Source organism: Taudactylus pleione, unplaced genomic scaffold, assembly GCF_031769625.1.
Source record: "Taudactylus pleione unplaced genomic scaffold, aTauple2 ptg000702l, whole genome shotgun sequence".
NCBI classification, from domain to species: Eukaryota; Metazoa; Chordata; class Amphibia; order Anura; family Myobatrachidae; genus Taudactylus; species Taudactylus pleione.
The window spans coordinates 278,848-305,985 of NW_028285104.1; the positions used below are offsets into that span (position 1 = coordinate 278,848).

The 27,138-nt window shown below is 43.8% G+C and overlaps 1 protein-coding gene across 2 annotated transcripts in view; it reads left to right on the forward strand.

The window, feature by feature from the left end:
- MCF2L2 (MCF.2 cell line derived transforming sequence-like 2) overlaps positions 1–27,138 on the forward strand; it is a 382,435-nt gene that overhangs the window by 81,847 nt on the left and 273,450 nt on the right. For both annotated transcript variants that reach the window (XM_088456383.1, XM_088456384.1), the window contains exons 6-8: positions 6,433–6,549; positions 10,559–10,708; positions 24,819–24,943. In XM_088456383.1, coding sequence (XP_088312509.1) covers positions 6,433–6,549; positions 10,559–10,708; positions 24,819–24,943 — 392 coding nt within the window. The remainder of the gene's footprint in view (positions 1–6,432; positions 6,550–10,558; positions 10,709–24,818; positions 24,944–27,138) is intronic.

Consider the following 27,138-nt stretch of genomic DNA (forward strand, 5'->3'; position numbering starts at 1 on the left):
CAGCACCAGTCGCAGTTTAGCCTTCCAGGTGCGCAGTCCAGCACAACTGTCGCCAGTGTCATCCCGGCGGCGCTGGTAGCAGCTCTGCATTCCAGGTGCACAACTTAGCACACCGTCGCCAGTGTCATCCCGGCGGCGCTAGTAGCAACTGTGCATTCCAGGTGCACAACTTAGCACACCGTCGCCAGCGTCATCCCGGCGGCGCTGATAGCAACTCTGCATTCCAGGTGCACAACTTAGCACACCGTCGCCAGTGTCATCCCGGCGGCGCTAGTAGCAACTGTGCATTCCAGGTGCGCAATCTAGCACACCGTCACCAGCGTCATCCCTGCGGCGCTGGTAGCAGCTCTGCGTTCCAGGTGCGCTATTAAGCACACCGTCGCCAGTGTCATCCCGGCGGCACTTGTAGCAGCCACCAAGCCTGCTTCAACAGCCCCAAGGCTGCTTCACATCACCAGTCCCTTGGCCATGACTATAAAGTCCACTACCAGCCCTCAAGGCTGCTTCTCAATCACCAGTCCCTTGGCCACGAATATAAAGGCCACAACCAGCCCTCAAGGCTGCTCCTACTGCCCACAGGCGGCATCTCATATTCTATACTTAGCCCCAACTAGTCAACTGGCAGTAGTCCTCTTACAACTCTTACCTGATTAACCGTCCAACCCATAACATTATCACCGGCCAAAAGAAAGTAGGTTAATCATGGACCCCAGTCAGAATCCGGCGCAAATCCTGGCCGCCCAGATTCAGGTGTTAACTCAAAAAGTCCAGGAACTCTCCCTTAAAGTTGAGGAGCCACGGTCCGCTACCCTTCTTGCCACAGTTTGTGAACCCAAACTTCACTTGCCTGATCGCTTTTCTGGAAGCCGTAAAAAGACTTATTATTTCCCTTCTGCAAGGGGACCCACAGACCTGGGCATTTGGGCTACCTTCCACTTCTTCTGCACTCCAGACGGTAGATGCCTTCCTTGGGACTGCTTTATGACGATCCCGACAAAACAGCTATGGCAGAAGCCTGCCTCCGCTTTCTGAAGCAGGGAAGCCAGATAGCGGAGGTTTACTGTACAGAGTCCCGGAAGTGGCCGTGGACTCTGGATGGAATGATGCTGCGCTGCGTAGTCTGTTTCGGTGGGGGCTGTCTGACCAGATCAAGGACGTCCTTGTCCAACATCCTACCACAAGCACCCTGGATGACCTCATGAGTTTGTCTATCCGGATAGACCGACGTCTCTGGGAGAGCTGGCTGAAATGAACCTGCCATCGCAAGCACCTCATTCCTCTCTTCGGATTCCGGCCACTGAACACTGAGCCAATGCAACTGGGAGCCTACCGTCTTCCAGCAGAAGAAAAGCGGAGAAGACGCTTGCTGGGTCTATGTATGTATTGCAGAGGCAAGGGACATTTGGCCCAACACTGTCCTGTAAAGTCGGGAAATGACAAGGTCTAGATGTTTGTGGAGAGATACATCTGGGCCTTGCATCCATCTCTCCAAAAATGTCAGTCCTTTTTCCTGTGTTGCTAAAAACCTCTCACGGCCAGATTCCTGTCTCTGCATTTATTGACAGTGGAGGTGCAGAAAACTTTATGGACCAGTCATTTTTTGAGAAATTGGGTCTACTTCCCGAACCTCTAGATACTCCAGTTGCTGTCGTTGGTCTGGATGGGAAGAGTGTCTTCAGTCCCTGTTACTTCCCGGACGCCACCTATTCAGTTGACAGTAGGTGCCTTGCATCAAGAAGAGCTTTCATTTCTTCTCCTCCAGTGTCCCATGGCTCCATTGTGTTAGGCTTACCATGGCTGAAGAAGCACAACCCGGTTATTCAGTGGCAGACGGGGGAGATTCTCCAGTGGGGTCCTTCTTGTTTTGTCCATTGCCTGTCCCATCCGGTTTGTCTTGCCACTGTCATCTCCATAGACTCCCCTAAGATTCCTGCTCCATACCGCAATCTCGCTGAAGTTTTTTCTAAAAATAAAGCTGACGTCTTGCCACCTCATCGCCCCTTCGACTGTGCAATCGATCTGCTACCGGATGTCAGACTTCCTAAGCATAGGCTGTATGCACTATCAATCCCTGAGGATAAGGCAATGCAGGAGTACATTCAAGATGCTCTTGAAAAGGGGTTCATTTGACCATCTAAATCCCCAGTGAGTGCAGGGTTCTTCTTCGTTCAGAAGAAGGACGGATCCCTCCGGCCCTGCATTGACTTTCGTGGCCTGAACAAAATAACAGTGAAGAATGCATACCCTCTGCCTCTGATCTTAGTCCTTTTTGATCAATTACGGGGGGCCTCAATCCTCTCCAAAATTGATTTACGTGGAGCTTACAACCTCATCCGCATCTGCAAAGGAGACGAGTTGAAGACAGCTTTCAACACCCACTCAGGGCATTTCAAGTACTTGGTGATGCCATTCGGTCTGTCCAATGCCCCTGCTGTCTTCCAAGATTTTATAAATAAGGTCCTGAGGGATTTTCTGGGAGTTTTCGCTGTGGTATACTTAGATGACATTCTCATTTTTTCTAAGTCCCTGGAGAAACACCGACAACATGTCAGGCAGGTTTTACAAAGGCTCCTGGAGAATAGTCTTTACGCCAAATTGGAGAAGTGTGAATTTGAGGTGGAACAGAACTCCTTCTTGGGTTAAATTATTTCCTCGTCAGGGTTCTCTATGGACCCAAGTAAGGTGAAGGCGGTTTTAGACTGGGAACAACCCACATCTCTCAAGGCCATTCAGCGGTTCCTAGGATTCTCAAATTATTACCGCCACTTCATCAAATCATTCTCGAATATTGTATCTCCGATTGTGGAACTTACCAAGAAGGGAGCAGATGTCTGTAATTGGCCTCCCAAAGCCGTATTGGCTTTCAAACAACTCAAGTCAGCCTTTGTGGGTGCACCCGTCCTTCGTCATCCTGATCCCGACCTCCCTTTTGTGGTGGAGGTAGACGCCTCGGAAATCGGAGTTGGGGCCATTCTTTCTCAGAGGGATCTGAGAGACAACAAACTACATCCTTGTGCCTTCTTCTCTAGCAAATTTCAAGCAGCTGAGCGAAATTACGACGTGGGCAATCGTGAGCTCTTGGCTATTAAGTGGGCATTTGAAGATTGGCGACACTGGTTAGAAAGGGCTAACCATGTAGTGTCTGTCTTGACGGATCATAAAAATATGGCATACATTGAGTCCGCCAAGAGATTGAATGCCAGGCAGGCACGATGGGCCTTGTTTTTCACGCGGTTTAATTTCATCATCTTTTTCGGCCTGGGTCTAAGAACGTTAAGGCGGATGCTCTATCCCGAAGCTTCTTCACTGACCTGTGTTCTTCAGATAAAGAGGAGACCATCATCCCTTCGGATCCATTTGGCCATAACAAGGACCTTGGCAGACTCTCTGAGACAGCATCAGGTTGAAGCTCCTCAGGAAATGCCTAGAGGGTTAATGTGCGTTCCTGTAAGGTCCCGCAAGGCAGTCCTTAAGGATTTCCATTCATCTACAGCTGGGGGTCATCCAGGTGTTGTCAAGACTCTAGATCTTATGTCTCGTTCCGTTTGGTGGCAGTCCATGTCTCGAGATATCCGTGAGTTTGTGGCTGCTTGCGATGTCTGTGCCAGGAATAAGACTCTCCATACTGCACCTACAGGTCTGTTGTGTCCATTGGACACGCCTCTTAAACTATGGACACACATAGCGATGGACTTTGTGGTGGATCTTCCATCTTCTGCTCACTGTACAGTTATCTGGACTATTGTCGACAGATTTTCTAAAATGGTGCATTTCGTCCCTCTCAGCAAATTACCCTCAGCCAAAGAATTGTCAAGTCTTTTTGTGCAACATGTCTTCAGAACACATGGACTGCCTTTGGATATCGTTTCTGACCACGGTACCCAGTTTGTTGCTAGGTTCTGGAGGTGCTTCTGTGCTGATCTGGGTATCAAGGTCAGTCTCTCATCAGGATATCATCCACAGTCCAATGGGCAGACAGAGCGGGCCAATCAGTCTTTGGAGCAGTATATCCGGTGTTTTATTGCTAAATGCCAGAACAACTGAGTGTCCCTCTTGCCATTTGCGGAATTCACCTACAGCAATTCTTGCCATTCCACATCTTCTGTGTCCCCGTTCTTTTGTAATTTTGTAATTCATCCCAGAAGCAATTCTTTTGAGTCTTCATCAAGTTCAAGTCCTTCATCTTCATCTGTTTCCAGATTTCGATCCGTCTGGAAGAAAGTGCATCAGTCCCTTCAACAGGCAGCTGGTCGCTCCAAGGTCTGGGCAGACAGACATCGTAGGCCTTGCAAGCTGAAGGTGGGGGATTTGGTCTGGCTGTCCACCAGGAATATCAATCTGCGTCAAAGGTCACAAAAATTGGGTCTCAAGTTCATCGGGCCTTTCAGAATTATTGCACAAATTAATCCTGTGGCATTCCGTTTTGAAGCTACCCCGGTCTCTCAAGATCAATAGTACCTTCCACTGTTCTCTCCTCAAGCCAGTGTACTTCTCCACCAGATACTCTCTCAGACGCTCAATCAGACCATCACCAGTTCTTGTTCAGGGACAACGAGAGTTTGTGGTAGAAAAAATCTTGGACTCAAGAATTTCCAGAGGCTGTCTTCAATTTCTGGTACACTGGAAGGGGTATGGTCCTGAGGAGCGCTCTTGGATTCCGGAAGACTCTTTGCACGCTCCTATCCTGAGGAGGATATTTTTTGTGGATTTTCCAGACAAACCTGGGTCTAGGGGTTCCTTACCCCCTCGTCAAGGGGGGAGGGTACTGTTAGGATCTGCAGTTAGCAGATCCTATTGCTTGGACTTCCAGCCTTTGTTGCTACTGAGGCACTGCACTAATTGCTGCCCCTGTGCAGTGTCAGGTGCACTAATTGATTCTCCTCTCTGGACACAGCCCAGGTGCGCAGTAATCTGTCATTAAGGGAAAGTTGCTTGGATTGGATTCTGTCTCTGTTAAATTCCACCCAGCCCAGTAATCCATGCCGGTGATAGAAGTTTGTTCGTACTTCCGGTTCCTGTCTCCTGCATGTCAGACGAGTACCTGTGTCAGTATTGCTGTGTTTCATGTGAGACGTTTATTCCATCCAGGCGGCTCCACCTGCATCTCGTCCATACGTGCTGCTTGTACCATCTGGGCAGCACGGAGCGCTTCCTCCCCCAGAAGCATCTGTCATCATCCGGTGAATTATGTCAGCTCAGCAGCACCAGTCGCAGTTTAGCCTTCCAGGTGCGCAGTCCAGCACACCATCGCCAGTGTCATCCCGGCGACACTGGTAGCAGCTCTGCATTCCAGGTGCTCAACCTAGCACCCCGTCCCCAGTGTCATCCCGGTGGCGCTGGTAGCAGCTCTGCATTCCAGGTGCACAACTTAGCACACCATCGCCAGTGTCATCCCGGCGGTGCTGGTAGCAGCTCTGCGTTCCAGGTGCGCAAACCAGCACACAGTCGCCAGTGTCATCCCGGCGGCGCTAGTAGCAGCTCTGCGTTCCAGGTGCGCAACCTAGCTCACCGTCGCCAGCGTCATCCCGGCAGCGCTGGTAGCAACTCTGCGTTGCAGGTGTGCTATTAAGCACACCGTCACCAGTGTCATCCCGGCGGCACTGGTAGCAGCCACCAAGCCTGCTTCAACAGCCCCAAGGCTGCTTCACATCACCAGTCCCTTGGCCACAACTATAAAGGCCACAACCAGCCCTCAAGGCTGCTTCACATCACCAGTCCCTTGGCCACGACTATAAAGGCCACAACCAGCTCTCAAGGCTGCTTCTCAATCACCAGTCCCTTGGCCACGACTATAAATGCCACAACCAGCCCTCAAGGCTACTCCTACTGCCCACAGATGGCATCTCATATTCTATACTTAACCCCAACTAGTCAACTGGCAGTAGTCCTCTTACAACTCTTACCTGATTAACCGTCCAACCCATAACAGGGGCACTGCAAAGGAGGACCACTACTGGGGGGAGGATTTTTTTAAGTAAATCATGCTGGCTGTATTTATTTGCCTGCTGCATTCGTGTGTTTTAGTGATAGAGGTGTGTGTGTGTGTGTGTGTCTGTGTCAGTCATTGTGTGTGTACCCCATCATAGGCTGAGTGGTATATTTTACTGTAGTGGTCCTAAATCCTGTGTAAGCTGTACCTGTCTATATATCTATTTATTTGTGGCTAGATTTTTTTTATTGGTTCGGTAACTAAGGATTTGGAAGCCCCCTTTCAAAACCCTGCATTTGCCACTGTGCTGTATTCGGGGGGGGGGGGGGGGACGGGACATATTTAATGGAAAATTATATATCACATATTTTTCCAAATGTCATCAACTTATCTGTATCTCATTAATTTATCATGTGCAGAAACATGTATAAATGTATATACTCTGTACAACTGATTAGAAAATTAAGAATTGTAAATAATGCAGTCTTTTTTTACAATTACAGATTGTTATGCTTAACTCAGTTTCGGACCTTCTTGGATACATTGATAAAAGTCAATTAACTATTGAACTTGGAGGCACTTTGGATTACAGCCATAGTCAATGGATACAGCACAGAACTGTAAGTAGTTACTGTTGAGTGCCTATGTACACTGTAGGTTCTTTGTACATTTATAACCGCTACCCTCACACTACCATTTACCACAATTATTGATGAAACTGAAGCTATTTTGCTGAAATAAATAAAAGATATGGGTAATGCTATAAATATACCTTTTGTTTTCCTTACTTGGCTTGGTAAAGACTAAGACGGTGATTCAGCTTGAGACGGAATTGCAAAGGTGCACGCAAACAGCTTTGGAATTCCATGTTTGAAAACATGCAACTGCAGTAGCAGGTTTGTGACACCCCCTGCTGCATTTGCGATCCCAGTATTGCGACCGAGGTCGCAGGCTGGGATCACCAACGTGACCATTGGTCGCAATGGTGGACGGCACCTGGCCACAACCAGCTGAGTAAGCCTTAATCAAGCTGGTCGGCTTGCGAGGCCAAGGAACTGCGTCCGTGGACGCAGCCCCTGCAATGCTGAATTAGCCCCTAAGTCCATTTTTGGCAGGTTATTTGTTCTTGGCGGGGGTGGAGGGGTTAAATCTCTGATCTTATCTATAAGCTTTTTTTTATATACACTCTCCACTATAGAGTACATATCTGTGCTGATGCCATATTAGGTGGACTAGCTGTAGTAAGTCTTATGCCTACAGTTAGCTCCCCAAGATTTTCACACTGCTCTGCTTAAACGCCATGGGCATCGGCCAATAGTGATGGTCAAAGTGTTCGAGCAGGTATGAAATTTGTATGAACTGCCGGGTTCAATGATCTCTAGCCTTTGGTTGTGCCAAGCTTGAAAATTTGGGATGTATGTTTTACAACTGATATATTGTTAATTTGAATTTGAGTTACAAGTTCATAGATCGCATTGCGGCTAAACTAAAGAATAAAATTTTTCTTCTTTTTCTGACTGTTTGAACTTCGATGGTTATTAAGTTTAATATTTTTAGCTTTTGTTTTAAGGTGAACAATGAATCTTATTTAGTTCAAAGAACAAATGTGCAGTTAGTTTGGAGAATCTTTAAACTATGCAATATAGCCATCTAAATTATAGCAAGATCAAATTATATCAAAGTGGCTTGTTTATGGTGAAACCTGTTTTCCTTAAACAAAGTCTTTAGTATATCTAAAATTTGATTATCTACAATAAATTTACAAAATTTTAGATCTGGTTCCACAAATTGGTTTCAAAGCCACTGACATCATCTCTAACTAACAAGATGATCTCGTGGAAAAGGATGGTTGTATACAGAGACTCTCAATGGCTGGCCCACCCTGAAAGTGCTACATTTCCTTTTATATATTAAATATAAGTGTTTATGATGTTTCATTATGAAAGTATATAGTAGACATATAATGTTGGGTAGGTATAGGGGTTTTTCCCGCAAAAATGTACTTGGACATCCAACCAATTTCTATAACTGCGGGTATGCGCTATATCGAATAGAAAAAAATTGGTTCCAAATTGTTTTGCCCAAAACTCTGCAGGAAATTTAATCGAAAAATGGGGAACAGCCTGTACCCTAAAGAAAATAAAAAATATTGGTTAACATTTATAATAGTCCCCCCCAGAAAATATTGTTTTTTAAAATTGCATTATATGGCTGATTTGTGCATATATTTTTTTTACAACTAATAAAATGAAAAATGCAAAATAAAAAGTGATTTGGAGGTAATATTAGTCCAATTAAAAAAGATAATAAAGCAGTTATTTTTCATTTAAATAAATGCTTAAATTAAACTTGGGGTGGAAAAATTAGCAAAAAATATTAATTTGGTGTAATCTGAGGTCATTGTTGGTTTTAACAAGTAATAATGACATATAATTATTGGAGCAATTAGACTTATTGAAAACTTCCAATTGCCTAATTAGTCATGAGGGGGTGTCCAAGGGGTTCTGAAGGGATCCCCAACATTTTTAGCTTAAAATATGCTCTAGGGCTGCCAGAAAATAGCTGCAGTAATTCCTATAGAAATTACTGAGACTGATATTCTTGAATAGGAAAAACCTCATGGCTGCGGGAAAAACCCAGCGCAGTGAGTAAAGTATTCCATGAACAATGTATACAGATTCGCCTGGTCACCAGCAGGAAGTTATTAGATATTATGTAATGTGATTAATTCAGTTGGATGCTATTATATATAATCTGGTTTAAAAACACATAACTCTTGCCAATACCATACATCCATTAAACATCAGGTATATCAGTCAGTCCTAGCCATATTTGTAGAGGTGCTGAGAGCACTGTATATGGATGACAGCTGACAGCCATGCTGCTTCCTTTATATGTTTTGCCTCTCACCATGTATATTTATCAGCATTATTAGAACAACACATCAATTGAATTGTCTTCTTACAAATATACTGGGGAACAAAAAACTGTGTCCCAAGGATAAAAATACCTTATCCTTACAGTATTTTTGTTGCTGAACTCAGATATGTTTATGACATTTCTCTATCAGGTAAAGTTTTTGAGTGGAATGCAATTTATAAAAAAAAACAAAAACCCAGCAGTAGTTAGCCAGCAAATTGTGCTCTACTTGCCTTTGCAACGCTTTCTGCTGTATGTTAGAATGTCCTGATGAAAACACTCACCGTGTTCATCGCTCACTACACCCATATTTTTCAGAAACAAGTCCAACTGAGAGTCCAAGAAGTGAACCTTTAATGAAATATTGCCTTGTAAGACCCCATTGCCTTGTAAGACCTTAGAAGGTCGCTCACTAAATCAGAATAGTTTTTGGCCTTGTGATTACCCAAAAGGTTTGTGCATCCACTGCTGAAACATTGCCAGGTGGCTTTCTCAGCTTCACTCCACTCCTTGAAATCTCCCATTCCTTAACAATTCTCTGATCTGGGAGCCTACAAAAGGGAGAGGTATATTTTTTCGACATTTATCATGTCGAAATTCATCATGTCGGCAGTTATGTCACGTCAACAGGATTAGGCAGTCATCAAATAGTTCCTGGTGGCCTAGCATTGACTTAGCTTGTTGGGAGCGTCCAGCGGCTCCAGTGGTGTCTTCTGGGTTCAGTGTTGACGTCATAATGGCTGATCCTGCAGCGGTTTCGGTGGTGAGTATCGCACCCTAAACCTCCCCCTAGTGTTTAACCCTAACCAGCACCTCCCGCAGCCTAACACTTACTCTCTGCTCCCTGACATTCTTCAGATTTTTTAACATTGTCGACATCAAAACTGGTTCTAATGTGGTGTCGACATTATGATTGTGAAAATGGTGACTGAAACCCCTACAAAATAGCTTCTTTAATTCTGACATCACTGATCTGGGGAAACCTATTTCTCAAGTATGTGAATGCAGTTTGCGTTTTATCCATTGCTTTAATAACTTTTTTTATTAAGCCCAAGCTTGATGTGCAAAGGAGGAGGATACACTTCATCAGGATCAGCAACTTTACTGTTTACAACATTTTCTCTGCCTGACCAATCCCACTTACATAAAAAACAACAGTACAGTAATTGGTGTGACCTAGGTGCAGCCCTAGAAAATATATCTCCTCAGATATATCGCTCATATTTCTGATACTGAACCTTTTCTAAAAGCAACTTCATGTTGTCGTAGGACTCTTAAATATATGCAGTATGTGCGATAGGTATAGAAATGTACGTTATGAAGAACAACTGCTTTTAAGGTGACTTTTGAGGAGTAGGTGAACAAGCGTCCACGTTGATCAAGAACTCCTATCACTATATTAACATCTTCACCAAACATTCTGCATAATATTAAAAATTAATTGTACTAAATTCATTTTTTTTAATCCCGTGACTACACTAAATAAGGAAAACAAGAAATCTAAGCCTGATAGGAAAAATCTAATTGCTTATTTGGAATCAGCAAAAAAATTATACTCGGAACACCCAGCAAACTTCAAAAGTGTATTCAGTATGATCTAACAAATTAGACTTCTTACAATAGTAAATTAATTTCTGTAAATGACTGTTTGAATGAATAAGCAATATTTGTAACATGCAAACATGTTATACTGTATTTCCCTTAAAATAGGCAATTGAGAGCTTTGCCCAAGTTGTGAAAACTACAGCCCAGAGTTTGCAGACGTTTGGAACAAGCCTAGCAGAAACTGAACTCCCTAACGATGTCATTTGTACAGAGGAGCTGCTTTCATCACATACAGAACATCAGACCAAGCTGAAAGTAGGTGCAATATGTGTCCATTTCATATTTAGCACAAAGAAATTGGAACTCTGGGGCTTGCGGGCAGATCAGCCTGGGGAGCGAGCAAATGGAACTGGCCAGTTTGGATATGGGATCCCGATGGTCAGGATGCTGCCGGTCAGAACACTGACAGCGATACCCCAACAGTCAAAATCCCTGCAGATTTAGGTAAGTTTTCTAATCCTTATCCTAACCCACCTCTCCCGCAGTCTAACCCACCTCTCCCGCAGTCTAACCCTAACCTACCCCTCCTGCAGCTTAACCCTTACCCTTCCCTCCTGCAGCCTAACCCTCCCCTCCCGCAGCCTAACCCTAAACCACCCCTCTCGCAGCCTAGCCCTTACCCTCCCCTCCCGCAGCCTAAGGGGTCTATTTACTAAACAGTGTTATTAGGAGACAGAGTGAAAAGTGATAAGGTGCCAGCCAATCAGCTCCTAACTGCCATCTCACAGGCTGTGTATGAAAAATGACAGTTGGGAGCTGATTGGTTGGCACCTTATCACTTTCTTATCACTTTTCACTCTGTCTCCTAACACTGCTTAGTAAATAGACCCCTAAATCTTTCATAGTACATTTGACATCAAAAGTGTTTATTGTAATTTTTATGATCAGTAGGATGTGAGCAGCTACTGGGGAGATCTGCACAGTGAAGAAACACAAATACACACACACAAAGCAGTGGGAAACAAAGGCACACATTGGGAGACAGGCAAACACAGATGAGACAGATATACAGTAAGTGGGTAATGACTCTGAGAGACATACAGTACCTGGGGGGGGGGTCTAGAAGGGAATGCGGATGCAACAGTGACAAAATACGTAGAAGAAAGAGAGGTGCTCAGGCACTACTTACCTGGATGAGGAGCAGAGGTCAGGAGTGCACTCTGCACATAAAGAGTCTGTGTTCCCTAACTAACAATAGTAGCTGACCTGCCTCTATTTACAGTAGCAATGGGCAGAATGGAGCTGCTAGTAATTGTGTAGACCATGTTCCTCTGCACAGTGTTCATTGATGCACAAAGGATGCAGCTTAGTTAATTCTGCGTGGACACATGGGATTGGCACAGGAAGCACATGCCCTCTTGCCCCTGGCGCAGTTTGCCCCTGTCAGGACTGTTGGGATAGTTCTAAAACATGCTAAAAGCAATAAAAAATTATTTTCATTTTGTGCTATTATGTATAAAGAAATATACATCACTCCAAGGAAATTGCTTCAGCCCAGAGATATTTATTCTGCATGTTGTCACATTAACGTTTCGGGCAAACAAACTTGAGAAAGGGCTGTGTTGCAACGTTGCTGTGTTATAGTGAATAAACATCTGTACGTTTGAGCAGTTTCTCTGGAGTGACGTACAGTACTCTTTTATTCTGCATATTCATTACTCTGCTTACATTTGGAGAGGAGCGCCCACTTCTGCATTACTTTTTATATATATTGAGATGTAAAAGTGTCTCAGTTGTAAAATCTATATTATCTAATGTTATAGCCTCATGCTGACATTACACATTTCATGAACTGTCTAAATACAGATGGGAATGAACATATCAAACCTTAGGGGGCCTATTATATTTTAGAATAGATTGGTATAAAGAAGAAATAAAGCTTATGTATTGAGTTGTAATTGTGTCTCAGTTGTAAAATTTGTAGAGATCTTAATAAGGGACAGTAGCTGAATCACTGGAGATTGAATCAGATGTTGAGCATCTGTTTGTGATTTATCATTTCTCACAGTGAAATACCTTTTACTTTCAAACCTTTAGCGCTATTTGTTCCTATCTCTGCGTGTGGCGCGGGCTGCAATTGCATCTCTGTTAATTTATGAGGGAGTCAACGTTGTACACATCTCAGTCATTTCTCTGCGGCCACTGAATGGACGTTTTTGGATGATAACTGGGTGGCAGCAATTCGTATGCAAGCAACAGAACTGTTTGGTGGGTGTGTTGGGGGGGAGGGGTGTTTGGGCATGTAGCCAGAATTAGCCACTCTACTTGAGTCGTGTGCATGCAAAGAGGAAGCTAAACTCAGACGAAATGTCTGCATCTAGAAGGGGGTAGGTGTGCAGTAAGTGCCAATGATATGAGAGATTAGGTTGCTCCAAAAATTCTGTGGTATTAATATAGTTAAGTCCATGGAGGAAGGATGATGTTAATGATAATTTGAGGTTTACTTTGGAAGGCAGTACACCTTTTAACAATCCAACACAGGTTTACTCACACATGTCAGTAATATAATACATTGATATCTCACGTTGTGTATTTACTATATAATTGTATATATAATTATTTTACTAGTAATACTCTGGATTTATGTCATTTTGTTTCACTTTTGTCTTGATAACTCAGTTTTACATCAGATAATGCGCTAGGCAAGTGGTTTCCAAACTTTCATGAAACACAGCGCCCTAGGCTATCAGCATTTTTATCACAGCACCCCTAGGCAAAAGGTTTTGAGAACCAAAATTCAGCATAAAGCATTAAATGAAGTAAATTGTGCTTACCTGTCTTCCTTAGGTCAGTTATATGGTGGTGATGGACAGGGTTGTGCTTCTGTTTGTCCACATATTTTATGATTGGCAGCCCCAGCACTGGTTTGGCTTATCACATTGACCAAAATTAATTTGATTTGGTGCTGGACCATCAACCGGTAGCACCCCAGCAACTGTCCTACGGCACCCAGTTTGAGCACCACAGCAATAGGGGATTTTGTGTTTCCTCTTCTTTTTGAGATGATATGTAGAAGAATAGTTTATATAGGACATGAGCGAAAACCTGGAACATTTGAATATCGCCCCATCATTTTAGACGGGCAATACGCGTGCAAAAACAATTGATTTTCCCTTAAAGTATTAAATGTATTCTTCTCCTCACAAACAGCCTATTTGCTTTGGACTGACAATATATTGGTTTAACTCCAGGTGGGCTGATATTATAATGTTGGGGACTTACAGTATATATACTGAAGCACTGGTTGCCTGCACATATATTTTTCAGTCTACTGTAATGTTGCTTGTCAGTCAGTGGTCTGGTCTTAAATATGACAGCCACATTGTTTTATAATCTCTTATCACCAATATGGTTTTCAACATTGTAATTAATAAGTAAACAAAATAAATAACCAATATATGTGCAATAAACCCACAGTAGGCTGCCAGTGATACAAAAGGGAACGTTCACCCAATTCCCTAAAAGCAAATAAAAAAATTCACAAATTTGTGCACTTAGGGGGTCATTCAGACCCGCTCGCGAGGGAAGTTCGCTCGCAAGCGGGTCGATGTTTGGCGCATGCGCACGACGGAGGGAGCTCCGTCGTGCGCATGCGCGATACCCGGCGAGCGGCGAGAAATACGTCGCTCGGGGTCTCGCACCAAAGGGGGCGTGCTGTCGATGGTGACTGACAGCACGCCCCCTTTGGTGGGCGTGCCGGGGGCGTGGCGGCCAGACGGAGGCGTTCCCATGGGAACGCCTACCGTCTGAGTCCGGCCCCACTGACATCAGTAATGATGTCAGTGGGAGTGATTTTGGCTCTGATAGAGCCAAAATCACTCCTGGGCTTGCGGAAGCGAGAACCTACTGCAGGGTCTCGACGCAAGTCTTTGACCATCGCGACCATCATCATGGACGCTCGCATAAGCTGTGGGTGGTAACCCACAGCTATGCGAGCATCCATGAGAACGCTCCAAAAACAGGTAGGAGGGCCCTGATTCAGAGCGAGCGCTCTGGTCAGAGCGTTCAGCTCTGAATCAGGCCCTTAGGCGCTTAAACTAAAGAACATGTAAAGCTCACCAACCAAGAGTCTAATAGCTCTTTTTCACCAAAAACCTGGGTCCAACCAGTGTTTCTGAAAATGATTCCAACCATGACTCCAGCTGGGAGTAGATATCTGATTCATCATAAAGCATTCATAGTGGAGTGATACTACAATTCATAAACACAAAAGAAGACTATAGTGCAAAACCTTTAAACATTTTAAAAGGTTTAATCATGCAATTGCACTCACATGTAAAAGAAAAGTAAAAGCATATCACCACATAAAAGTGCAAGCTGAATCAGATGTCTACTCCCTGAAAATTAATCTATGTTGGGAAATGAAAAGAATCTTCAACCTGTTTTATTATACCCCTTTTACACCATAGCTAAAATCCGGGTTATTGCAGGGTTAACTTGGGTAGCTCCTTGGTGTAAAAGGGGACAGGGTTGGATTTCCGGGTCGAGTGACCCGGCAATCTAACCCAGGTAACTTGCAGGGTTTAACACGGGAAAGACCCGTGAAACCCTCTAGTTTAAACGGCTCGATCCGGGTCACAATGACATAATCTCCAAGCATCCACTTCCAAGCCGGAAGAGCCGGGTCACTGCAGACCCGACTCCGGTGTGAACGGCGCCAATTCGGGAATATCCTGGGTCGGCGCCGGCTAAATTCTGGGTCTGATCCATTTTGGAACCCTGTTCCAACCTCCAGGTCTGCGATGGATTGACGTGATCCTGCGATCCTGCAACCCGGCATCGCAGGATCGCAGAAATCCAACATGTTGGATTTCACCGATATGACAATCACAATCAAAAAATTATTGTGATTGTCAAATTGGAGAAATTTAACATGTGAAATTTCAGCGATCCTGTGACGGATTGCTGAACATCGATGGTCCCCGGTCAGCATTTCCGACCGGCGGTACGGCGTTTCGGCGTTTCCGCTTCCATCGCTACATCGCGACGATCCTTCGCAGATGTATGGGTACCTTCAGACCCGGAATTTAGGTATAAAAGTGGTATAATTGAAGGAATCTTGATCCAGGTGGAAGTCATTGGATTAATTATTCTTCTAGACTAGAGGCCCCCATAAATCAGCAATCACTTGTGGCAATCCTGCAATTTGCAAATGATTGTGTAAATAAATCTGCAATGTATGGGCTTCACAGATCGCAGATTTCAACCAAAAAGTGATTGGAATTGGTAAATCAGGTTGTCCAACTTGGATTTCACAGATAGATTGGGGCTGTAGATTGCTAGTGTATGGAGATGATCAGCAGATTTGCAAACCGTTATTAGTAAAATGATGGGCCTTTGAAGATTGGAAGATCTGTGTTTGCTAAAAAATTATCTGCAAATCACTGAAAAAGATCTGTAATGTATGGACGCAGATTGCTAGATTGGGAGATCCTAAAATCAGGCTACAAATCTTCACATTGTTCAATTGTGGTTTCCAGATTGCTGATGTATGGGGGCCTTAAGGAAACAATATTTCACCTGAAGGGAGTTGGACACCTATTATTTAAACTCAAGATTGGTGACCTTAACATGTTCTCCAGTTTAAGCGCCTAAGTGAACAAATTTGTGACTTTGACATTGTAATTAGACTGGTCTTGTTTACTATGGTCCCCACACCTTTATTCTCTACTAACAACATATCTAGGGCTATTTATTTTTAGATGACTACACCATTACACCCTGTTGGGTATCCCATTTTTATTCTATTTTATACCGCTTTTACACCGAAATTCCGGGTTTGACCCGGAATTGGAATAGAGTTCCAACCCGTATCAGACCCGGAATTGCCTCGGCGCCGACCCAGGATATTCCTGAGTTGGCGCCGTTCACACTACAGGGTTTCACGGGTTATTCCTGTGTTAAACTCTGCAATTTACCTGGGTTGTATTGCCGGGTCACTCGACCCGGCAATCCAACCCTTTCCCCTTTTACACCAAGAAGCTACCCGGGTTAACCCTGCAATAACCCGGGTTTTAGCTCTGGTGTAAAAGGGGTATAATAGAAGCACCACAGGTCCCATTTGACTTGCAATTTAGAATAAAATATCTAACCATTCTTTGAAGGATTTTCATTCTCAGAGGATTTTCAAGATAAGATTATTCTAAATCTATTTAAAGTACACAGCACTTTATCAGATTCCAGTTTATTAATTCAACTGTAAAACGTTAAGCATTCTCCTACTTTGGCCCATATTCAATTTGAAGCAAAAAGTCAGTGGCCGGACTTTTCGTCAAAATCATCGGAGGTTTTGGCTGCGATAAAGTATCGCGCTCGTCCCCGCGTAACCCCGCTTTCAATTCCAAATCGGCGAAAAAGGGAACCGGCGAAATCGGCAAAAAGTCCTGTCTTTTTTGGGGAAATCAGCCTGACACCCCCCTAAAGATCCTCTGACAGGGGGCTCACTATGGGTACCCCCGAATAGCCCTGCTAAAGGTATTTTGGGTTTTAAAATGGTCTCAATAGGTGCTATTTAGCGTCTTTGAGCAAGTGGTGAAGCATGGTATTTACCACAGTTTTTTGTTTTTTTTAAATAAGTAGTCACATCTAATTTGGGGTACATGAAAATGGATGCAAGCATATTTAAAAATCGCTAAAGTCATGCATTAAGGGGCGTAGCCTAGTAGCACATGGAGTAGCACGTAAGTTGCAGTGCTCTCCAGGTCTACACTATCTGCTTCCAATATCCTGCTTGTCCCCGGGACCCAAGCATTTACCAGCTGTTGTTGGAAGGTGAGGGGATCCTCCTTGGCTGTGTCCTGTACCTTGGGGCCTGCTGCGGGGATTGGCCGTGTGACATGCCGGCGGTGCCCTCATCGGGTTTCCCTGTCTTTACCACATCCAGACGGCGGATCGTCCTGCCTGCTGCCTGGGTGAAGCGCCTAGACTCTGCTGCTGGGAACTGCGGGTCAGACGGACGGCGATGTAGTGAGGTGTCTGGCGCCTTCACACTCCGGGCTTGCTGTGGGACCATCTTTATCTGCACCAGGGGACTGGGATATATGCTCCCAACCCTCTGCAGGGAGACCAGTGGCAGGTGAAGTGTCCGGAGTGGCTTAATTTTTATATCTCCTCCATTTTTTTTCAATGCTCCTTGGTGTCCTGTAGTGCCCTACAATCAGGCTCTGAGCTAATAAGCCTTGCTCCTATTAAATATAGGCCAGTACCTGCTGCTACAGAGGAACCTTCTCACCATAGACCTGCATGTGATTTATATAAATCATCTCCAAAACCCTGTGATCTCTCTGTGCTTAAGTGCACACCTGTGCAAACTGTATTATCTGCATATATAAATATGGTAAAGCATCAGCATCACTCAGCTGCTGCTGCAAAACTAGTACAATATGCTAGAGGCTCTGGTGCTCAACCTAAAACTGCTGATCATGGGAGTGAATCTCTTCCTGTTTCCCCCGCTGAGTCTGCGGCCTCAACTTCAGATACTCCCTCAGATCTTGCAATGCAGCGTGTTATTGACGCAGTCACGGCATGTGAAACTAGACTCTCTGATAAAATTGGCAAGGTCCAATCGGATCTATCGTTAATACACCACGATCTGCAATGTGTCCGAGAACGAGTGGGTGAGCTTGAAACCTGTACGTCCACTTTAGAAGATCAAATAACACCCCTAGGTGTTAGAGTTGGATCCCTTGATGCACAGATGTCAGTGGTCCAGAAAAAGCTGTCAGATATGGAGGGTCGGTTGAGAAGAAATAATGTGAGATTTGTGGAACTGCCGGAAAAGGAAGAGGGCAGTAATCCAGAGCAGTTTATTGAAAAATGGCTGACCGATACTTTTGGTAAAGACTCGTTTTCACCCTACTTTTCAGTGGAGAGAGCCCATCGTATCCCCTTTAGGCCCATGCCACCGGGAGCCCCACCTCGCACGCTTATTGCGAAGCTTCTTCATTACAGAGATCGGGATGTTATCCTTCAACTGGCACGCACGAGTGGCCCCCTGCAGTGGAATGGCTCTCAGATCTCCGTGTTTCCAGATTTTGCCATAGAGATTCAGAAGGAAAGGGCACAGTTCTCAACTATAAAAAGGCGTCTGAGAGATCTCAACATATCATATGCCATGATTTATCCATCCAAATTGAGGGTGGTGGCTGACGGAGAAACAAAATTCTTTGCAACCCCGCGAGACGCAGCCCTGTGGTTGGACCGGCGCAGACCGGCGAGACTCCCGATGGCTCAAGATTGAACCTTGCATGTTTCCTTTTTGTTGGTGTGATGTTTGAATCGCTACAATTACTGAAAGTCCGTATGTACACGAATATTTGTTTGTGTTGACAATATATATAATTAGCTAATTTTATAATTTTGTATGCTACGGTACAAATATATTGATAGCGGAAGGTTAACTCTATGTTTTCCTTTATGGTGTCCCGGGTACACATTTATAGACCTGGAGACCTCATTTGTGTTATGCCTTAGGGCCATTATATTTTTTGCCCTTTGTATATTGCGTATGTAGTGGGGTAGTGGTATAAATGCACTGCCTTAGTTGACTAATAGAAGCGTAGGAATAAGAGTGGGAGAAGTTTCTGTTTAGTTTAGGGATGAGGTATGCCGTAGTTCAGGCTGGTATACAGGGTGGGGGGTGGGTGAGGGTTGTAATTTGCTGGGAGGTTTTTGTGCTGCTTTGGATTTGTATCCTTCAGAATTGGCAGAGTTTGTATTATTTGAGGACTGGACGACTGGCCTCCCTAATATATAAGCAATATAGTAATTTAAGATGGCATCATTAAGTGTTAATCTCTTATTTTGGAATGTCAGAGGGCTAAATGACAAAATTAAGCGATCGCTGGTCATTAGACAGATTAAACAATATGCAGCGGATGTTATTTGTTTACTGGAGACACACCTAGTTGGAGGACGTCTGATGTCATTAAAGAAACCCTGGGTGGGCTGGGCGTATCATTCAACGCACACATCAGTGTCCAGAGGGGTCTCGATACTAGTAAGAAAATCAGTTCCTTTTGTGTTGGATCAGATACAAACTGATGTGGGGGGTAGGTATATTTTCCTAAAATGCAGAATACATTCTCTGTCTTTATTGCTCCTGGCAATATATGTCCCTTCCCCGCACTCGCACGAAATTCTTAAAAAGGCGGCTGAGTTTATAGCCCTGTTCCCAGGATTACCAATAGTATGTGCCGGTGACTTCAACAATGTGATGAACTTGTCACTGGGTAGATATGTTGGCACAGGCCAAGCCGGTAGGGATCGGGAGACCCGGTTTGCGAATATGGTGACTGAGATGGGTTTATTAGATGCATGGAGACTTAGGCACCCACACGAAAGGCAATACTCTTATTTCTCCTCTACTCACAAATCATTCTCTAGAATTGACTTGGCCCTGGTAACACCTAGTGTGATGCCTCGTATACAGAAGATCCATTATCAAACTAGGGGCATCTCTGACCACTCCCCTATTTCACTGGCCATTAACTTAGAGGGCCATAGAGGACAATCTTTCTGGAAGCTAAATCCGTTTTGGCTAACACGAATGGGTGCTGGCCTTGAACTGGAAGCTGCATGATCAGAATTTTTTTATTTAAATAGCGAACCGTTTTTTCAACCCAGTTTATGGGATGCCTTTAAGGCGTTCCTTAGAGGTACGTTGATACAGAGGGTGGCCAGCCTAAAATCGTCCTATAAAAAAACAGGAGCTTGAGCTGGAGACTTTGTGTAGAGCGCTGGAGCTGACATGCCTGTCAGACAACACTGACTGTAATAGACAGAACTGGGTAGATGCGCAAAAGGCGTGGACAAAATGTTTGGAGGATAAAGCAAACTTTAAACTCCTTTTCTCTTCTCACCACCAATATGCCTCAGGGGATAAACCCGGATCATATCTGGCCAATTTAGCTAGAGGTGAGAGATCGTCTATAAATGTTAACCCGGATTAATGACCAAGACGGAATGGTATATAATAAGGTCCCTGATATTGCCATGGAATTTGCGAAATACTACTCTCAGTTGTATAGCTCTCGTTTGAAAGACGGAATACAGGATATTCGTAACTACTTGGCAGATATATCTCTCCCAAAAGTTAGTTCAGAAGGCCGCGATCTTTTAGACTCCCCCATAACCATAGAGGAGATTGAGACGGCCATTAACTCCTTTCCTACCGGCAAAGCTTCAGGGGTGGATGGGAACCCTCTTGAGTTGTATAAGAAACATAAAACCTTCTATTTGCCTTGCCTGCTTAAACTCTTCAATCAAATATATGAATATAACAAACTCCCTGACTCTATGTCAGAAGCTCTTATAATTGTTATACCCAAGCCTGATAAGGATGTTTCCTCTACTGATTCATACAGGCCCATATCATTATTACACACTGATGTTAAGATGCTAGCAAAAATTCTAGCTACTAGAATTAACCAGGTTATATTACAACTAGTTCACCCGGATCAAACGGGCTTTATGCCTGGTAAATCGACTGCCATTAATCTTGGATGCCTGTTTACACATTTACAAGTGCCCCGAAGTGATGACTCAACGTCTTGCATAATATCTCTTGATGCCGCTAAGGTGTTTGATTCAGTGGAGTGGGAATACTTGTGGGAGACACTGGAGGAATTTGGAATTGGTCTGGGATATATAAAATGGGTTAAATTACTATATTCTGCTCCTGTGGCAAGAGTTGCTGTAAATGGATTTGTTTCCCCCCAGTTTCCACTGTTCCGGGGTACCAGGCAAGGCTGCCCCTTGTCTCCTATTTTGTTGGCCCTTGCCGTTGAGCCCTTGGCATGCAAAATCAGAGCCTGCCCTCATATACTAGGACTCCCCGTCGGAACTAAATAGATAAGATTGCGCTATATGCAGACGATATTTTATTATTTATTTTAAAATATACAGTTTCCATCCCATATGTTTTAAGTACTATAGATACATTTGGTAGATACTCCGGCCTATGTGTGGACTGGGATAAATCCTACGTGCTTCCTTTTGTGGGTCCTGGCCCAACTGATTCTCAGCTACGTTACTCGCTGCATTGGGTAAACTCTTTTAAATACCTTGGGATTTGGATTACAAGGGATTCCTCTAGGTATATACCCCTCAATATTAACCCCCAGCTTGAGTTTCTTAAAAATCGGGTCTCTGTCTGGGGCAAACTGCCACTTACTATGACAGGCCGGGTAAACATAGTTAAAATGGTCGTACAACCCAAAATACTATATGTTCTTCATCATTCCCCAATATATATTCCACAGCGAATATTTAAACAGATTGATGGCCTGCTTTCCTCTTTAATTTGGTCTAGTGGGAGAGTTCGAATTAAAACTGATACGTTGACTAGGCGTAGAGACTCAGGCGGTCTGGCACTGCCCTCATTTAAATTATACTATTATGCCACACAGCTGGCACACTTATGGGAGTGGTTCCAAGCACTACAGGCAGACTCTATGATTAATCATATCATAGCTGAGAACGACACGGGTTTGTCTCCGGTTCAACTACTCCTTAGCGATAGCTTGGTAACTGTCAAAATTCCCCTGGTCAAACAAGCTGTATTAATTTGGAGATTGGCTTCGCAAATTTTAAAGGTGGAGGGATTAGATCCGGATGCCCCGTTGGCTCACACTTTCTGAGCTTTCTGAGTTGCAAGTTGGGGAAGTATGGGGAAGATGGGGAGTGACATGTATTGGGCAATTATATCAGGAAGGATTTTTGAAATCTTTTCAGCAAATTCAAGCAGAGTTTAAAGTTCCTGGGGAATACTTTTACAGATTTCTTCAACTTAGACATGCACTTAGTGCTCAATTCAGAGGGGCTCCACTGCTTCTTCCTGACTTGCCGCTTAAAACAATGATGACATCGTTAGGTTCTTGCCGCTTGATTTCTATTTTATATAATAAATTATTGGATGGGCATCATGCTTCTGACCTAGCGCATATTAGACAAAAATGGGTAAACGATGTTGGTGTACTTTCTGATGAGGCATGGCAGCTGGCTTTGACCAGTCCACGAAATGCCACAGTGTCTGCTCGATTTCAGCAGATACAGCAGTTTATACTCCATAGAGTCTATATGACACCCACTAGGTTATACGCAATTGGGGGTAGAGCAAACTCACAATGTCCCAAATGTAACTCAACAGAAGGAGATTTTTGGCATCTCATATGGCAATGCCCAAATATAAATACTTTCTGGCAAGAGGTATGTCGTATTATATCAGCCACAGGTATACCACAAGATGTTCTCACTCCAGTGACATGTGTTCTGGCTACCATTGAAGATGAGTGTATTGATAAATACTCTAAACTATTTGTAAATAATATGTGCATGCTCGCTAAAGTGTGCGTAGCGAGGGAGTGGATGGCGCCATGCGCCCCGAGCATTAACGCATGGATATCGCTGGTAAATAAAGTAGTTTCACATGAAAAATTTGTATTTATAGCCAGGAAGTCAGAAAAGAAATTTCTTAAGATATGGTCTAGGTGGCTTGAATCGACACATGCTTGTCATGCCAGATGGGGGTCATCCGGTGTTTAATGATTGCTTATTGAATTTTGATGATAAATATCAAATGTCTGATGTAATACTTTCACATCTGTATGATGCTTAGCTGAGATTCAAAAGGTACACACCTGAGATTTGACTGGCCGAAATAAACTCTAACCAACTATGTTAGTTCCTCTCAAATGTTGCTTTTTCTATATATTATATGATAATGTTTGACTATAACAAATTGAGGCCACGTCCAGGGGCCTGATTCAGAGCCGGACGCAAGTGGCTGCTCGTTCGCTCCGAGCGATGTTTGCCCAACTGCGCATGCGTACGGATCGTAATACGCATGCGCGAACCAGTCAGTGCGGCCGAAAATCGTGTGCTCGCAAAATAGCGAATGCCTGCTATTTTGAGTGACAGAATGAGGCGTATGTGGGTGGTAACAGGGGAAGGTGCTTGAAAACGGGGAGTGGAGATCCGATCGCAGGCTTGCTTAAAGGTCAAAACGGGCGTTTTATGGGTGTGCATAATTAAAACATCAGCGTCATTGACAACGTCACTGTGTTTTTTTTTAGCCAGAACTGCTCGCAAAATTGTGGTAGCAAAAACCAACCACAAGAATAGCGAGCAGTTCATACCCTGTTCGATGTACTCGATTAATCTAATAAATAGCGGACATGACGTAGGATGCGAGCGGCCAGGGGGCGTAGTTTCCCAAAAAACTACCGCAAGTTTTGTTCGCTCGTTCAGACCTAGAGGCGTGAACAGACCGCAAACAGCGAACGGTTCATTTGAATAGCCACCCCTATTTTCAGGACGAGCGAGCGCTAATTGCGTCCGGCTCTGAATCAGGCCCCAGGTTCTCTTTGAAATACAATTTATTGTGAATCAACAATTGTCAATGTTCTGCTTTTACAATGTTTCAGCACTGTTAATTTAAATTTTATGCCTGTAACTGCTTATAAAATTAATAAAAATTTATTGAATTAAAAAAAAAAAGTCATGCATTAAAATGCGCAAAAAACACACCTTCAGCAGTCACCTGCAATCAACCAAACACCTCCCCCATACTTGCAGACCCCCCAAAGGGTATTTTTATAGTTTTTGAATTTGTACCCCCACTTTGAACTTTTTCGCCCACATTTTCAAAGTGCTTTTTTGGGGTGTCCTTTGTGTTTTTTTAAGAGTTTTTTTACGCAGTTAGCGTCAAGGGGTGTATACAAAGGGTGCAGAGTGGTTTCAGCACCTCTGCACCCCAAAACCGCAATTCCGCACTTTTTTCCACCAGGTGATCATAGGCAAAACTTTTTCACCTGTTACATTGCATTGCATTTTCGCACCGGCCAAAAGACGCTACAATTGAATACGGATATAAGTGAGAAATGCGAAAATTATGTCATCGGCGGAAAAGTTTCTCCGAGAACGGCTTTTCGCTCCAAATTGAATATGGCCCTTTGTCTGTTTTTCTCAGTTGCAAATAGATCTATTACTTATTAGGGACTGTAAAGGAACAGCAGTGATACGAATTACATTGTGTATACATTTATATTTGTATTATATTTCATCACTCATATACGGCGTAGGAGCCAGTGAGATAGGCCCTGTTTATACAATCCCTCCAGATTGCATCACTTGTTGTGTGACCATCTGTTTTCTGGTTGGTTATGTTCATGTGTGTGTGTAAACAAAGGATCTGAAGAGGTTAACTTGTGGGAAAGAAATCTCCCCAGTTATACTATATAGTGAATTTCTCCCAATGATATTGAAAATGTCATCTACACAAAGTTTTCCATGTGGTTCAGAGGCAATGTGTAGACCAACAGGACATAAGTAATCTCCTTGTAACTGCATGCTATTTATCTTCCAGGATGACTTAAAGCTAGCAGTGCAACAAGGTGGGACTCTGCTCACATGTATAAAGGAGCCAGTGTCCAAAGACCCGAACTGCAAACTGACACCGGATGAGCTAGAGAACATGGCTACTGTTGAAAGGTTTGTACAGTACACATAGGTCTTATTAATTCCAAGTCTCGCTCTAATACTAATATGACAAATCTCTGTGTGAGATCCAGGAAGACTTATAACAGATACACATTTGCAGTGCAAACTAAAGCATAGTACACAGCCAAGTCATAGCTTTTAATGGCTACTTGGAGTTTGGGTGCTAAGGACATCATCCCTTTAATCTGTCACACATTTGACACTATTAAATGCCACCAATATTCCTGTACAGAAGTGCTACTATTTAATATATTTGTATTTTGCAGATAGGATGTAATTTGTTAGTGTAAATGTATATAATGCGTTTTTTTTCTCTGTGATACTTGTAGTCCATCACTGGAGCTGTATACATTTATTTTTATTCCTCAGGTACAATTATAAGGATTTGATTTCATGTTTTATGGTATCCCTGTAAATCCATTTGGACGCATGCTGTCATCTGTCCTACTAACTCCTGTTGTTTCAGCATAGCCCTCTCCCTTTAGACCAGAGGTTCCCAAAGTCCACCAGTACAGTCCAGGTTTTAAGGATAGCTATGCTTGAGCACAGGTGACTTAATTAGTACCTAAGTCAATTTTATTTAACCATCTGGTCTCAATAATGGATATCCTTAAAACCTGGACTGTAATACATACTTGCCTACCCTCCCAATTTGGTCGAGAGCCTCCCGAAAATCGGGTGCCGCTCCCGACCTCCCGGGAAGGCAGGCAAGTCTCCCGGCAGCTGCCGACCCCTCCTGCCCCCCACCGCAATGACAGGAAAATCCCCGGCAGCGGGGGGCCTGTGACGCGATTCACGTCGAATCGCGTCATTTTGGCCCCGCCCCCTGCTTCACGCTGCCTGTAATATCGGCAGCGTGTAGCGGAGGCGTGGCCAAAATGACGCGATCGCGTGGCTCCGCCCCCCGCTCCACCCGCAAACTGTTGTAGTCTGGCCGGCCCCGCCCCCGTTTGTTGGCCACGCCCCCCCAGTCAAGCCGATCTGGCTGCTCCCTCCCGGAAGGGGCAGCCAGATAGTCGGCAAGCATGCTGTAATAGTGGAGTTTGGGAAAGTCTGCCCTCTCCAACCTTTATCTCACATCGGCACCTCTTTTGTTAACCTCATCTGTACTGGTTTCCTTTTTATGTGTGACTGTATTTGTATGTTTTGTAATGGAATTTCTGGTGCTGCAAAGCCTTGTTGCACCATAAAAGTAAACTTTAATTATGATGAGCTGCTGTCTGCAGTAATAATCCCTATATAATTGTATAGTGTGTGTAGAATGGCTTGATCTATCCAGTTTGGCCACACACATTAGAAACAGCTTATGTTGTCTAGGCTTCTCTGGAGCAGCAGCAGGTTCATCCTGTATATTATTTGTATACACATCTCTTAACTTCCTGTTTGGCAAGAGCAATACAAAGCTAAAGACAGAAAATAGTGCGCTATGTGATAACCCTTCAGTACTTCAGTAGTGATCAGCTGCTCTCAAAGTGGATTCTGCTAGCCACTACATACCAAACACAAGAAAACATAAGGGTGCCTATCCACTAGAAGACAGGCAAAAGACTGCACTATTACGACATTGTAATCGTGCAGTCGTTTGTCAGTCTGTGATGTGCCTACACTGAACGAGCAGTCATTCAGTGTAGGCACAATCAATCAGCTGCAAACATGCATGTTTGCACGATGATAGATGCATAAAAAAACAATTTTTTTTCAACAAGCTGCAAACGATTATCGAACGATTAAACGATATCGTTATCGTTCAATCGCTCATTTTACCTTTAGAGCGCTTGATCAAATACAGGTGATGAACAGGCAATTTATTCACAATAAAATATATGAATATATAAGCATAAAATTACAATTGGAAATCTTCATATGAATTCCCCTGATACTACACTTCAATTAATAGGAAATCAAGATTATCTAATTCACCCAGGTTAGAATATCCACTGTTGACAACAATATTATAAGTTCAAAATAGACACATTGTAGCTCCTGTGTAACTGGAATGTGAATAGCCAGTCCGCAAGGTTTTTGTCTTTTGACACACACAGTCATAAGGTGCGTACACACTACACGATATGCTCCCTGAGCAATATTGTGTAGTGTGTCCCCGGCAGGCTGTGCTCAATGTCGTTCATGACATTGAGCACAGCCGCTGAACGATATCATTAACGATATCGTTCAGCGCCGGGCTC